At 36.2% G+C, this 15,706-nt stretch overlaps 1 protein-coding gene across 5 annotated transcripts in view; it reads right to left on the bottom strand.

Moving 5' to 3' along the window:
• The window catches only part of LOC114655491 (methyl-CpG-binding domain protein 5-like), a 239,318-nt gene that overhangs the window by 21,178 nt on the left and 202,434 nt on the right, over positions 1 to 15,706 (bottom strand). For 3 of the 5 annotated variants that reach the window (XM_051930543.1, XM_028806527.2, XM_051930544.1), the window contains 2 exons: positions 9,562 to 10,614; positions 2,050 to 2,246 (listed from right to left, as the gene is read on the bottom strand). In XM_051930543.1, the coding sequence (XP_051786503.1) occupies positions 2,050 to 2,246; positions 9,562 to 10,614 (1,250 nt within the window). The remainder of the gene's footprint in view (positions 1 to 2,049; positions 2,247 to 9,561; positions 10,615 to 15,706) is intronic. The other 2 variants (XM_051930545.1, XM_028806528.2) reach the window with 2 other exon arrangements.

Raw genomic sequence — 15,706 nt, 5'->3', positions numbered from 1 at the left:
GGTTATCTCAAGGAGTATTGAGGAGCACAGTGTTAGAATGATGCTGCTGTTGTGAGATGCATGCTTTGAAAATGTTAGGAAATAAAAGTTCCTGTATTTGTTCACGCAATGTTCAGGTTATTTATCCTGTGACACTAATTTTTAAAATTAAACTGGTTTACTAACCTCCTTGCATATTTTATTTACACTACCATGCTCTGCTTCCTCAATTTTAGCACTACCCTTCCTACACCCTTGCTTCTTTTAACTAAATACAGCGATGGCGGCTTTGAATTGGGCTTGTGTGCTTCTCTGGCACGGTGACAAAGGATTTTTTTAATGTAAATCCTTCTGTTTTAGTGTATTTTCTATTTGTTTCAAAGTTTGTTGGGAAGGAAGGCAGAAGATAAAAATGTATTTATGTATGTGTGTGTGTGTGTGTGTAACACTGTTCCATAGGATGCTCCTGGTAAGAAATAGGACATCCTCAACTGCAAATGATTGCAATTACTAAAGAGATTAAAACTCTAAATTTTGATTCATTTGGGGTGGTTTCATTCATGGTTACTGTTTGAGAGAGATTTGGCAAGATTTGGTAACGTTTAAATAGATGAGGTTTTTTTTTTTTTGCTTCCTGAAGAGGTGCACAGCTATCTGGCTGTTTTAAAGGAACAAGTTCTTCATAGCTATATATCATTTTTTCCCCTGTTTTTGGTAGCTTAGACTCATTTTTGCAAATATGAAGTGTTCTTGCCATATTATTTTTTTAATTTTTGCACTAATTATTTTTGTGTATTCTTTTCAGGATTATCTGCCAAGATTAGTACAATTACTTTTGAAATCTTCTGGATCGCCTTTCCCATTTGTTATTTTTGTGCTCCTAAACTGCCTTTACCATCATCATATGAGTGAATTTTAAACTGTACCCTTTATATAAAAACTTTGCTTTTTTAACACTTTCCTTGTGTATCAAGGCGTTTTCTTTGGTTTCCTTGGTGCCACCCATTTATAATCTACTAGCTGGGTACTGGCTCCTGCCACTGGTCTTGTGACACTATTGTAATGCAAATTTAATTCAATTTCCTTAAAGAGAATTTTTTGTAAATTTATATATATATGTTAAAACACAAATATTTAATTATTCACTCACTTTATTTTACATGACACAATTTTAACACACCTTATTTTACTGAACACAAAAAGTTTATTTTGAAATAAAAATTGAAACAAAGTAATTGTGAATACAAATGTAATGCTTTTCTGTTTAAACTATACCAAAGATAAGAATATGAAAAATAACAACTTTATACTCTTGAAGAAATCTAAGAAAATACTATGAATGACCTAATTCTAAAAATATACAGGGTGGGCCATAAGTTTCCATACATATGGTTTTTAACATTTTAATTTTTATATTTCAGATACCCTAAATAATGCGTTTGAATAAAGAGCAACGAACTGAAATCATACTGATGGCCAACTTGATTTTTATCTTTGGGGGTGTTTGAAGGCTATGATGTATCAGGAAAAGATACGAAACATAAATCATCTTTCAGAATGTATCACCAACGCCATTACAAGCATAACTCCAGCTGTGCTAATATGTGTTCATCAGCAGTGGCGGATATGTATTGAAATGTGTTTTCAAAACAATGGCAGTCACATAGAGCATATTATATAAATAAAAATGTTTTTTCATAAAAAAATGTTTATTTTCTTATGTATAGAAACTTATGGCTCACCCTGTATTTTTGAAAGACAGCTATAACTAATTTCATTGGATAGAGCTTACTAGTTATCAGTCTGACCAAGTGTCAGCATTAAATGTTAAACAAGCATCCACTCATTCCATTGCCAGGTGCATACAATATGTACTGGAAAATATTGCATACCATAAAAAACAAAAATATTAAGGGCTTAAATATATTTTAATTATATCTAAAATTAAGCTACTAAAATTTGTAAATAATGCTCCTCCATTAATTGTGAACTTTGGATATAACATGAATTTTATGAACAATTGAAAAAATTCTTCACCAGTATATACAAGACTGAAAGATAAAGACATACCTGGAAATGTGGAAAAAGACAGGACATAGAGTTTGAGTTGTTTGGTGGAACAGGAAAAGAATGATGTTCTTGCATTCCTTGGGTGCCCTGAAGCAAATGTTGGTGATTTTGTTGAAACACTGGATTACTGTTGAGCATAGACTGTAGACTGCCAAGCTGAGTATTATTTAGACTGCTGTTTAATGAAGAAACATCACCTATTAAATAAAAGAGAAAAACTATTTAATCCTAAATCATCCAGTAATCATTTAATATCACACTCTTCACACTATGTTTTTTTATCACAAAGTGCTTTAAAGAGGAACTTTTTTTTTTTAACCAAAACTTTTGTCTTGTTTTGTATTATTTGCTCATTCGTGTAAAACAAGAAATGAATACCTGTTGCTTTTCTGAAAAGTTGACGGACAACGAACTTGAACTTAGGAAAAAAAAAAACATTAAAAGGGCTTCTATAATAAAATGCATTAAATGGAATTATCATGCTCATCAAGAAATGTCCTCTTCAAAACTTGAAGGCTGGTTGCTAACTTAATGTCATATAGAGACCATACAAGTATTCTATACGATAAAATTTCATGTTTTTCTTCCATTGCATTTATACTGTATTGTTAATGAAATATGGTGAGAATGTAGAAGTCTTTCATACATAAATGCAAAAATGTTTCTATTAAATTAATAATTCTGGTACTCAATTAAATTGTGGCTTACAAACATTGTACTTTATTATTACAGATTTTACTTTCTTAACTGAGTAGAGTATTGAAATCAAAATAATACCTTACATTAAAAAGTATTACCAAAAATTCAGTTATGTTTGGCCCAGGATTTAGTTCTATTTTTGCCTGTTTCCCTAACCAGGATCTCAGTTAGGAACATTTTTGTTTTCTTTATGAGGCTTTAGACCATTATTCTATATAGATACGTCCTAGATCATTGATAACATTCCATCTTTACTTATAGACTGTCATATGCAGTTTAGATCAGAGGCTTTCACTTGAGTTTAGTTTTCAAAGCTGAAATGTGTAAGAAGACAAAAACAAAACATTTTTTTGAGAACAGGCTACTTACACAGCATGCCAATCCCTATTCACCAGACTTTCACAAAATATCAGATTGAGATGTGAACATCTTATACCTACTACTACAATTCCTGGTAACTCATTCCATTAATCTATGATTCTCAGTGAAAGGAAACACTTGCTAAATGGAGAGGCAGAATAATGACAAGCACAAAGCTGCTGAGACACATTTGTTTAGAGGTAAAACATTTTCAGGCTCAAGGTGATAATTAACAAAACACTGATAATATCCCTGTTTGTGTTTATAAAGGATAATATCTTAGTATGATTACTATTTCTAACATTTTTATTAATATTTATGTTGCAACTAAAATATGATCAGAAGGATTATATCTTGAAGATATCTTTTCAAGCAGTTCAAAGACAGAAAGAATAATTCCTCCTTATTTTAAAGTTATTATTATACTTTTTTCATTTAAAAAGTGCAAGTGCCACATTTACTAGTCAAAAATTAACAGGTAAGACTGAAGTTTTAACATGAGTACAATTTCTAAACTGTATAATGTATAGCAAAGCGTCTTTTTACATGAATGTTCTTAACACTTTTAGTGATTAAAACTAGCTTCTAAAATAAATGTATTTGGATTTTTTGAAATGCTTTATTATCAATATTATGAAATCTCTATGCCATGTAAAACTGTCTGTACTTCATGTATCAGGAGCAAAGCTGAAAGTCAAGTGGATGAAACTGACGAGACCAAGAGATACTAAAATAAATCGCACTATAACTTTTTAGTTAGTCATGTAAATAGAATCAAACAGCTATTTGTAAAAATATGAGGATGAATATGTAAAACTGAATAAACATAACGGACAAGTATTTTAAAAAATGTTGTTTTCTGAAATTTGTTTGGTGATTATGATAGCTTCAAACTGAACACAAATATCACTGTATCAAAAAGGAATTTGAAGAAACATGAAATTAACTTATATTGAATTTATCACATCTAATTGCTTAGTGATGCTGGCACATTGTCTTGATTCAACTGAGCTAAAATGTTTTGCTGCTGATTTTTGTTTGTCCTCAGCATCTGATTCTTTTCACTTCAGTGTCCAGCAATAGTTGGCCAGCACTGATGGATTCCACTTAACCTGATACTACTTTTCTATTGTTGCAATGTCCTGGTAAAACCTTTCACCATGTTTGTTACTGACTGCACCAAGATTAGCAAGGAAGAAGTTCTAGTGTAAATGCAGAAAATGAATCTATAGCGACATGTTGCACTTTATGTTTTGCATGCTTGAAACATGTTTGTCAACTGGCTGAATGTAGTTTATTGCTCTGTAGATGCCAAGAAAAGTCTCTGTCCCATTCACAAATGAAATAGTACTTGGTATATCTGGGCTGCATTGCTAGTAGGAGTACTTTTAGATCACCACTGGTGTTGTACTGTATATGAATAATTATGTGAAGAAATCACAAAAATAGGCAATTGCAATAAAACAATACTTTATAGAAAAATGAAAAGTTGTTTTTTTTTGTTTTTTTTTGTGATCAGCAGGCCAAAGTCCATAAGATACACCCAAAAGTATTCAGGAAACAAAATCTTGGATGTCCAGTGATTATTAATTAATAAGTATTAGGAAACATTATCTTATGATAATTGCTTCACACTACACCAACATCAATAACCTGTGTAGCACAAGGGGGTCCAGTGTATGCTGGTGGACATTTCATTTTACAAGTTGAACATATGTGCAATCACATTTTATGAATGCTGTGTGCATGACAAACACTGCCTAAGCTTTGTGTGGATGGTGGGGGTCTCTGAGGGCAGCAAATAGACAAAGTATGAAAGATCTTAAAGGTGCACATGTAGAATCCATTTTCACATTTTAAAATTCACATAAGTCCAGAAAAGGTTTGTAGGATTTTCAGCCTATCCTGTTAGCATGACGCACAAGAAGAACATAAGCACAAAACTATTTCACCTTTGTATTCTGTTTATGTCATGTGACTGTTTCAGTGCGGGTACATGTTATTTAAAGATAACTAAGGTAGAGTTATTTTTTTTAATCAAAGATGTGATGACTGTGCAAACTGTGAGTAATAAACATTACTGACATATCAAAAACCATCATGTTGAAAGGGTAATTATTAATATACCAAAAATCATCACATTGAGCGGTTAACTACAAGATTTAACTCCAATGTCTATAAAATAAGACTTCACAATTCTTAAGACAATTTTTGTTCAAATATACCACTTCATCACCAGTCCAGAAAACACATAATTACAAGTCTATTTAGACAGATAACGTCTGACTTGGCAATAATGAAAAATCAACAGAAATATTAATATACTACCAAACAACTGATAGTGTACTTGGCATAAGTTTGAAATCTGTATTTTTCCAATGTGAAATCAACAAAACCTAATATATTCTGGGTAGAAATCAGCAAATTCCAATGCATATTTTTGCTAATGCATTATTTTTCACTGCATATACCATACATATTACACATTTTACACAAAACCAACATATTAGAGATCTAGACATATACTAAGTTCAAATGCTATACTGTATATTTAACTGTCTTTGTTAAGCAGATGTTTGAAGTCCTTAAGGCTAATATTATAAAAGCAATTATAGATGGAATTACAAGGGGCATTAGTTTATGTGTCATTACAGCATGATTACTACACTTAAAAGCTGGTAGCCAGAATACAATGGTAACAGGAATGTAAGAGACAGAGGAATCCAGGGCTTCAATGGCATATTGCAAAGACTGGGTAGGCTTTGATGCAACAAACAAAGGATTTGTATAGATGACTCCTGCAGCTAGTCCACAAAAGCAAAAGGCATAAACAGTACAAAGAAAAGAAATATGTCCAGCTATGGAAGCATAATTGACAGGGAGCTATAAATGTTAACAGTGAAGTAAGTGATAGAAGGAACACCTCACTGAACTAAGAAAAAGGAAATTTCACTTGTCAAATTCTGCAGACAAAAAACTGATAAGTGGGTATAGATTTAAGACAGATGGACATGGATATTTTAAGTAAAAAATTTCTGTGGATAATTTCCCAAATAAAATATCTTATGTACATAGTAAAAATAAGAAAAGTCATTAGGACTGGTACATTTTTGCAGTTACATACCAAGCTTGACTAGTTACAAACAGTTTTCCATAACACTTTAGGACTGAAGATGTCATTAATAAAACATGGTGCAAATCTGAGTAACTGAAGTGTAAAATGCTGACAATTCATTAACTGAAAATGTATCATTCAAATTTATGTGGAATGACACTATTGTGTTATCACTAAATCATCTCATGATTTTTTTCAAATGATTCCATGATTCCTGAACTTCAAACACAACCTAAATTTCTTTTACTTAAAATACCACAACAAACCATTTACAAATGAAAATACTTTTAAGTTCAGTTTCAACACTAATGACTCAAAAAATGCTCAGAAAATATGTATTATAAGAACTGGAAGAATTTGCAGGTTTTACAGAAATAAATATGAATTATTTGACATTAGACAGCAAGGTTAGTAAACTTTTTTGAAACTGCAATTAGCAGTTTCTATTTTACTGGGAGATGGCAATAAGGAAATGATGTGTGCTGGGTGACAAAACTGTCATAATTTAATGCTAATTAGTAAAGTCGGGAGCATTTTTTGGTTACAAGATGAATTGATATAAATGTTGACTATAGTATGTATCATGGAAGTTGTTTTGTGCTAATTACAAACATAATATTAATATACCCAAAAATTCAGACAGAATTTATTACTGCTCCATATGAGGCCTGTTGGCTATAGGTTGTACATTCTTCAGCTATATTCTGAATTTGCCTATTAAAAATAATAATAAAAAGGCAAACATACACTGACCAGGTATAGGATCTGTATTTTTCTTTTGATGAATAAATTAAGTTGTATGTACATTCAATATCCATGTGTTATAAGCTTGTTTTGAGCATACACTCATTTTGTGGATTACTAAATAATAAAACAAAAGATAACACTTGAAGTTTGTAAAAGTAAAACCCAAAAGCTGCATCAAGGAGTAAGCTTTTATAATTCATTAAGTTATAACAAAATTAAAACGTGCCTTATCAATATATCCATCCATCCATCCATTTTCCAACCTGCTGAATCCGAACACAGGGTCACGGGGGTCTGCTGGAGCCAATCCCAGCCAACACAGGGCACAAGGCAGGAACCAATCCTGGGCAGGGTGCCAACCCACTGCAGGACACACACAAACACACCCACACACCAAGCACACACTAGGGCCAATTTAGAATCGCCAATCCACCTAACCTGCATGTCTTTGGACTGTGGGAGGAAACCGGAGCGCCCAGAGGAAACCCACGCAGACACGGGGAGAACATGCAAACTCCTCGCAGGGAGGACCCGGGAAGTGAACCCAGGTCCCCAGGTCTCCCAACTGCGAGGCAGCAGCGCTACCCACTGTGCCACCGTGCCGCCCATTAACAATATATTTAAGATGTAAATATATGTAGTATGACACTTTAAAACCAAAGTTGATGGAGACAACAAATTTACCTTACATATTCAGGTAAGCTGATAAAAGTTAAGTGAGTAGATACTGTTGAAAAATAAATCTGTATATTTTTAAATGCCATGATAATGTTTTTGACTAGCTTTTTGCATTGCATTTCTCATAGTAAATGTTACTCTATTAGATAGAAATTATTCCAATTTATTTATTACAAAGAAATAACAGAAGACTTCTGTAATACTTGGTCAGCATCTTAGAGTAGTGCGGTGGAGACATTTTGCAGAACTCATTGTTTTGAAAGCCACCACCACATCTCACTGAAGTGTAGGGTTGGCTTCCATGTTTCAGATCACTGTATTTCTGCATGATCTAGTTGCACTTCAGCTTAAAGATTGACATTCCCCTGAATAATCTTCTGAGATAGACTATACTTCATGGGTCTTTCAATGGTAGCAATTCATCTTGGTACAGACACAATTAAACAACTTCAGATTACGAAAACTATACTATCATTCTTGAATGCTGATACTAGGATTTTACAATGGAATGTTGACCTAATAGTATTCCACACACAGCATTACAGATATTGGGCAAGAAATTTCACTTAGGACTCATCAGTCCATAGAAGATTCTTGCTGAACACTTTAGGTTTATTTAGGTGGAGTTTTGAGCTGAAGCATGAGATACAGACAATCTCTACGTGTTTTTAAAGGTACTTGATGATTTCATGAAAAATTCTGCATTTTCTCCTAAAGAGTTTGACAGGAGAGCAATTTCTTAAAAACGATAACAGATGTCCCAGAGTTTCTCACTTTAGACAGCATACTGTGACTATGGCTCAGTAGAGTCACAAGGTCTCTGAAATGGCACTGAACATCTTTTTTCACTTTGAGAGATCAACTGCATTTTTCCCAATGATTTAAAAAAAATTCTATTAATTCCCGCAGGATGTGCTTCAAGGACAAGTATGTAGATAACTTCACTCTTCGTTGTAGGGTCAATGCTAGTCATATTTTCGAAATCAAGAATTGCTGTTAAGTACTTAAATGCATGAACCTAATTAAATATTTAACTGAAGTGAGCATAACTTGGAAGTTAAGTGTTAAAATCTGGGAAGTGCATGTTTCATTACATCACATACCAAATAAATAAATTGGGCACTAAGTTGTGTTATTTCCTCTCAAACTCAAATATTCCTAGTCACAAAAAAGTGATTAGATTTGCTAAGAAAAATGCTAAATAATCTGACATGGGGAAATGACTACTCACGACACAGAACAGTTTTGTTAAAAGGATTTACAACAGTGGTTATAATTATCAATTTATAAAACTATTTAATATTTTACTTCTACTATTAATAAAATGAGAGCTAATAAGGAAAATATGCAATGTTTGATCTAAGATTTTAAAAACAGTGCAAAGAACTAAACTTAAAATGTTAACTTTTAGACCAAAAAAAAACAACTTGATGACCTAAGAAATCAGATCTATGCACTCCATAAAAGAACATTACACAAAATGTATTTTCCTGTAATGGCAACCAATTAATATCAATGATAGTTCTATCCACAGTACAAAAGTTTAAGTGAATACTCCTCTGTCTTAATGCTAGTCTAACCTATGAGTCTAATCTGTAATGGTAAATTTGACTATATTTCTTAACCAAAGGAAGATGGCATACACTTGGACCTGAATGTAGTGAAATCTAGTAATAGTACATATTTTATGTTATAAAATAACAGCACCAGGAAATCTCTCAATCTTTCAGCTAAAAATTTCAGGTGCATGATAATCCTCAACTATAATACATCTTTTATATGATATTTTAAAATAATTTTTAACTTTTCATGCTTGTAATACATAAAAAGATGTCACTGCCAATCTGGAAGAAAGACTAAATGCCTATTTTATATGAAAAGCATGCAAAATGTATTTTAAAATATGCTCTTACTAAGCAGGCCTGTCCCCAGCAGAGGATTCAGTAGCTGTGGTACCACTGAACCACTGAGGAATTTGGCAGGTCCTGTCACATTCCCAGGGTTGTTTGAAAGGTTCAACAAAGTCTCTGCCATCGATACTACTGCTGTACCACCCAGTGTGGACACAGCCACAGCTGCCACTGATGAAGAGGATGTTGTGGAAGTTGTAGTAGTTGACTGGGAGGAGGTTGCTACTGAAACCTCTGGATTATTACAAAAAGTGTCCATTGAAGAGTTGAGGAGGCTTCCTAACAGATGGGAATTTAAAGACATAAGCCCAGACGTCCCAGGGACAGCTGGAACAAGTAAGGGGTTAGGTGTAGCATCACTGCCTGACAGACGTGCTAGTGGGTTTGCCAAAGGGTTGGCCAAAAAGGACTCGGATTTATTTCCATCAAACTCAATGTGCTGTAAATGTTCTGGCAAGGTGGGCAACGGTGTCACACACGGTAAAGAGTTGTTTGATTGCTGATGTTGCTGTAAATGATCTGGAAGGGTCAGGTTGAAAGGAGAAAGTGAAAGTACAGCAGCAGCCTGAGCCTGATTTTGAAGTAAGGCTGCTAGAAGCCGAAGCTGCACAGGTGGCAAGCTCTGTCTATCCATGTCATTGGAGAGCAAAGACAAAGCAGCCACATTAAGGGTAGGATTTAAAATGCCTAATGGGTTGAGTGACACCTCTGATCTGTTCTCTCCTGATGGAGTCGGTAACATGTTTAGTAGATTATTGTTTGAAAGAAGTTGCTGCTGTTGCTGTGGATTCATGGCTAAAGGGACAGACAGGGAACTGAGGAGATTAGTATTGAAAGGGTTTGAGATACCGCTGTGGGCTGAGCTGTTTTGTGGGATCTGAAACATCTGTTCCCCTCCTACTAAGGGAAAGGAGCTGCCCATGGGTAGCTGGCCCTGTAGTGGGTTTCTGCTCGCAGTTCGCACAATTACTCCATCCTGCATTACAGATGTAGTCTTGGTGATGGCAGGGTGATTGGCACCGGCTACTGCCATGGAGGATGACGAGCCTGAACCTCCTGCAATACACAGAAATAAAAACTGATTAGAAGTTTTCTGTCTGCAATATTTCACAATTATAATCAGGTGCCAATGCTGTCAACTGCTATTCTTTTTAGAGAAACTGTAAAACTAATCCTAATTTGTTACCTATCTAAACTGCTCAACAATGTATACAATTTTCTGTGACTGAAAGTAACTGTACATCTCATGCTATAGCCAAATCAAAGACGCCATCAAAAGTAAAATGAACTGAACCACTCCTAAAACGTACAAATAAAACTGTAAGCATATGTATGTGATAGAAACTAGCAAGGCAGGAATAACCCTGTAATTGAACATGACAATAGGCAAACACATAAAAATGGGTAAGACATACTTCCAAACTTGCAGCTTTTGTTAGCGCAGACATTCTTTTTTAAGAACATTCCAAAGGACTGTATGCTAATATTACTTACAATCAAATAAACAAGTCTCTTCCTAATGATTGGAATGACTGAACTTATTCAACAATGTAGAGTCTTTTAAATTACTGAATTGATTAAAAACAAATTAGGTTCATAGGGAGTTAGAATCTAACTCAGCAGCCTTAAAACAAAGCAGAAAGCAACTCTAGATGAGACACCAGTCCATTACAGGCACAATCGAGCAATGTTTATTTTACCTAACTCTTTTAAAGGCATGAACCATCACAAAGTGCTAAAGATTCAAAGTTACACTTATTTCAAGTAAAGAATAAGAAAACTGCATACATAAGCATTCAGAATGCTTTAATCAACACAATGGGCTAATGATGAAAGTAAAATATATTTATATGAAAATTTAATTACAAGATATGTCACTTTACAATGTTAATATGAAATGAATGAAAATAGAAACCTCTTAATTTAACAAGGAATATATTCACCTTTTATTATTAAATTCCACTGGACTACAATTTAGTTGTAAGTTGCCATTAAACCTAACAAAGTTTTTTTTTTATACAGAATAAAACTGTCACCATAAATTTCCAAATAGGTTATGTAAATCACAAGAAAATCAGCAGTTAACTTTTTGTTGTACCTTTCTGTGATCATTTTACAACCATGCCTTTATTTTAGCAATGAAGCACACATTGCTTATTTCAAACAAAGGGGAAACTAGGATGAATTAAAAATTCTTTGACTCCTTCAAGATTTTCAAACTTTTACTTTTAAAAGATATGCTTCATTTTAAAAATGTGTCCAATACTACACTTACTGTTTTTTTTTCCCTTAACATGCAGTTAAAAAAAAAAAAAAGATTTCCTTTGAAAAGAAATACTGTGAAGCAGAAGGACACTTTTACACTCTTGCCTTCTTATTTAAAGTAAACACATCAGTTGTGGAGAGAAAGGGTTGTTTGTGTTTGTATACTGTGGGGTGTACACCTTTGTATATAGAGACAATGTTACAAATTTCCATATTCAGAAGCAAATCCTCATTTTGTTTTTTGAGAGACACAAGGCTTGTTATTTAGAAATCAGTAAACAACAACCTCTTTTCCATATCCAGAATGAAGAGGAACATTAAGCTGCAGCTACTCTACTTTTCTCATCAGAACATTGAAATATGAATTAGGTTGAAGATTTAAAAGCTGCTAGGTAGACCAGTATTTTTCAGTTAGGAAATCAGAGAAACAATTAGTACAGCTTGCTAACCCAGCCACAGGGGATGCACAAACCAGTGCGTTTCTTCGTGCCGGTCCCAAGCCCGGATAAATAGGGAGGGTTACGTCAGGAAGGACATCTGGTGTAAAATTTTGCCAAATCAATATCCAGACAACAATACAAATTTCCATACTGGATCGGTCAAGCTCTGGGTTAACAACGACCGCCACCAGTACTATTAGCCAACAGGGTGCTGGTGGAAATTGGGCTACTGTTGGCCAAAGAAGAAGGAGGAGAAGAAGGGGGGGGAGACATGTCTGGAGGCAGGAGGAGAGGAGGAAAGTAAAGACAGTGGAACTGAGGGTCGGAACTTTGAATGTTGGCAGTATGACTGGTAAGGGGAGAGAGTTAGCAGATATGATGGAGAGAAGGAAGGCTGATATATTGTGCATGCAAGAGACTAAATGGAAGGGGAGTAAGGCCAGGTGGATCTGAGGTGGATTCAAATTGTTCTATCACGGTGTGGATGGGAGGAGAAATGGGGAAGGAGTTATTCTGAAGAAACAGTATGTCAAGAGTGTTTTGGAGGTGAAGAGTGTCAGGCAGAGTAATGATTATGAAGTTGGAAATTGGAGATGTGATGGTGAATGTTGTTAGTGCATATGCACCGCAAGTTGAGTGTGCAATGGGTGAGAAAGAAGATTTTTGGAGTGAGTTGGATGAAGTGATGAACAGTGTACCCAAGGGACAGAAAGTGGTATTTGGAGCGGATTTCAATGGGCATGTTGGTGAAGGGAACAGTGGAAACGAGGAGGTGATGGGTAGGTATGGTGTCAAGGAGAGGAATGAAGAAGGTAAGAAGATAGTGGATTTTGCCAAAAGTATGGACATGGCTGTGGTGAATACATATTTTAAGAAGAGGGAGGAACATAGGGTGATGTACAAAAGTGGAGGAAGATGCACGCAGGTAGATTACATCCTATGCAAAGGGTCAATCTGAAGGATATTGAAGACTGCAAAGTGGTGGCAGGGGAAAGTGTAGTTAAGCAGCATAGGATGGTGGTCTGTAGGATGACATTGGAGATCAAGAAGAGGAAGAGAGTGAGGGCAGAGCCAAGGATCAAATGGTGGAAGCTGAAAAAGGAAGACTGCAAGATTGAGTTTAGGGAGGAGGTGAGACAGGCACTGGGTGGCAGTGAAGAGTTACCAGACAGCTGGGAAACTACAGCAGATATAGTAAGGGTGACAGCAAGAAGGGTACTTGGCGTGACATCTGAAAACAGGAAGGAGGAAAAGGAAACCTGGTGGTGGAATGAGGAAATACAGGAGAGTATACAGAGGAAGAGGATGGCTAAGAAGAAGTGGGACAGTCAGAGAGATGCAGAAAGTAGACAAGAGTACAAGGAGATAAGGTGCAAGGTGAAGAGTGAGGTGGCGAAGGCTAAAGAAAAGGCGTATGATGAGTTGTATGAAAGGTTGGACACTAAGAAGGGAGATAAGGACCTGTACCGATTGGCTAGACAGAGGGACCAAGCTGGGAAAGATGTGCAGCAGGTTAGGGTGATAAAGGATAAAGATGGAAACATGCTCACAAGCGAGGAGAGTGTGCTGGGCAGATGGAAAGAGTACTTTGAGAGGCTAATGAATAAAGAGAACGAGAGAGAGAAGAGGTTGGATGATGTGGAGATAGTGAATAAGGATGTGAATTGGATTAGCAAGGAGGAAGTAAGGACAGCTATGAAGAGGATGAAAAATGGAAAGGCCGTTGGTCCAGATGACACACCTATGGAAGCATGGAGGTGTTTAGGAGAGATGGCAGTGGAGTTTTTAACCAGATTGTTTAATGGAATCTTAGAAAGTGAGAGGATGCCTGAGGAGTGGAGACGAAGTGTACTGGTGCCGATATTTAAGAATAAGGGGGATGTGCAGGACTGCAGTAACTACAGGGGAATAAAATTGATGAGCCACAGCATGAAGTTATGGGAAACAGTAGTGGAAGCTAGGTTAAGAAGTGAGGTGATGATTAGTGAGCAGCAGTGTGATTTCATGCCAAGAAAGAGCACCACAGATGCAATGTTTGCTCTGAGGATGTTGATGGAGAAGTTTAGAGAAGGCCAGAAAGAGTTGCACTGTGTCTTTGTGGACCTGGAGAAAGCATCTGACAGGGTGCCTCAAGAGGAGCTTGTGGTATTGTATGAGGAAGTTGGGAGTGGCAGAGAAGTACGTAAGAGTTGTACACGATATGTACGAGGGAAGTGCGACAGTGGTGAGGTCTGCGGTAGGAGTGACAGATTCGTTCAAGTTGGAGGTGGGATTACATCAGGGATCGGCTGTGAGCCCTTTCTTATTTGCAATGGTGATGGACAGGTTGACAGATGAGATTAGACAGGAGTCCCCATGGACTACGATGTTGGCTGATGACATTGTGATCTGTAGCGATAGTAGGGAGCAGGTTGAGGAGACCCTGGAGAGGTGGAGATATGTTCTAGAGAGGAGAGGAATGAAGGTTAGTAGGAACAAGACAGAATACATGTGTGTAAATGAGAGGGAGGTCAATGGAATGGTGAGGATGCAGGGAGTAGAGTTGGTGAAGGTGGATGAGTTTAAATACTTGGGATCAACAGTACAGAGTAATGGGGATTGTGGAAGAGAGGTGAAAAAGAGAGTGCAGGCAGGGTGGAATGGGTGGAGAAGAGTGTCAGGAGTAATTTGTGACAGACGGGTATCAGCAAGAGTGAAAGGGAAGGTCTACAGGATGGTAGTGAGACCAGCTATGTTATATGGGTTGCAGATGGTAGCACTGACCAGAAGGCAGGAGACAGAACTGGAGGTAGCACAGTTAAAGATGCTAAGATTCGCACTGGGTGTGAGGAGGATGGATAGGATTAGAAATGAGTACATTAGAGGGTCAGCTCAATTTGGACAGTTGGGAGACAAAGTTAGAGAGGCAAGATTGCGTTGGTTTGGACATGTGCAGAGGAGAGATGCTGGGTAGACTGAGAGAAGGATGCTAAGGATAGAGCTGCCAGGAAAGAGGAAAAGAGGAAGGCCTAAGCGAAGGTTTATGGATGTGGTGAGAGAGGACATGCAGGTGATGGGTGTAACAGAACAAGATGCAGAGGACAGAAAGATATGGAAGAAGATGATCCACTGTGGAAACCCCTAACGGGAGCAGCCGAAAGATGAAGAAGAAGAAGTATAGCTTGCTAAATTTATAACTGACTATGAAAAGTTGGTTGGGCAACACATTTGTCATTGTATCTGTCATTTTCTTTTAAGTTCATGGAGATTTCCATTTAACACAGACACAAACATCATAGCTGTGGATGTGCGAAAACCACTTCATCGATTAAGGGTCTCCAAGCTTAGTCTGCGCTTCATCATCTAGATGTCATTCATTTGTCAAAGTGATTGCTACAGTATTAATAACAATGGAAAACAAAAGTAGCAGAAGTCACACCAAGATAACTAGTGACATGGCTGGT

The sequence above is a fragment of the Erpetoichthys calabaricus genome, chromosome 8 (genome assembly GCF_900747795.2).
Source record: "Erpetoichthys calabaricus chromosome 8, fErpCal1.3, whole genome shotgun sequence".
Classification (NCBI taxonomy): Eukaryota; Metazoa; Chordata; class Cladistia; order Polypteriformes; family Polypteridae; genus Erpetoichthys; species Erpetoichthys calabaricus.
This window is presented reverse-complemented; position numbering and strand designations above follow the sequence as displayed.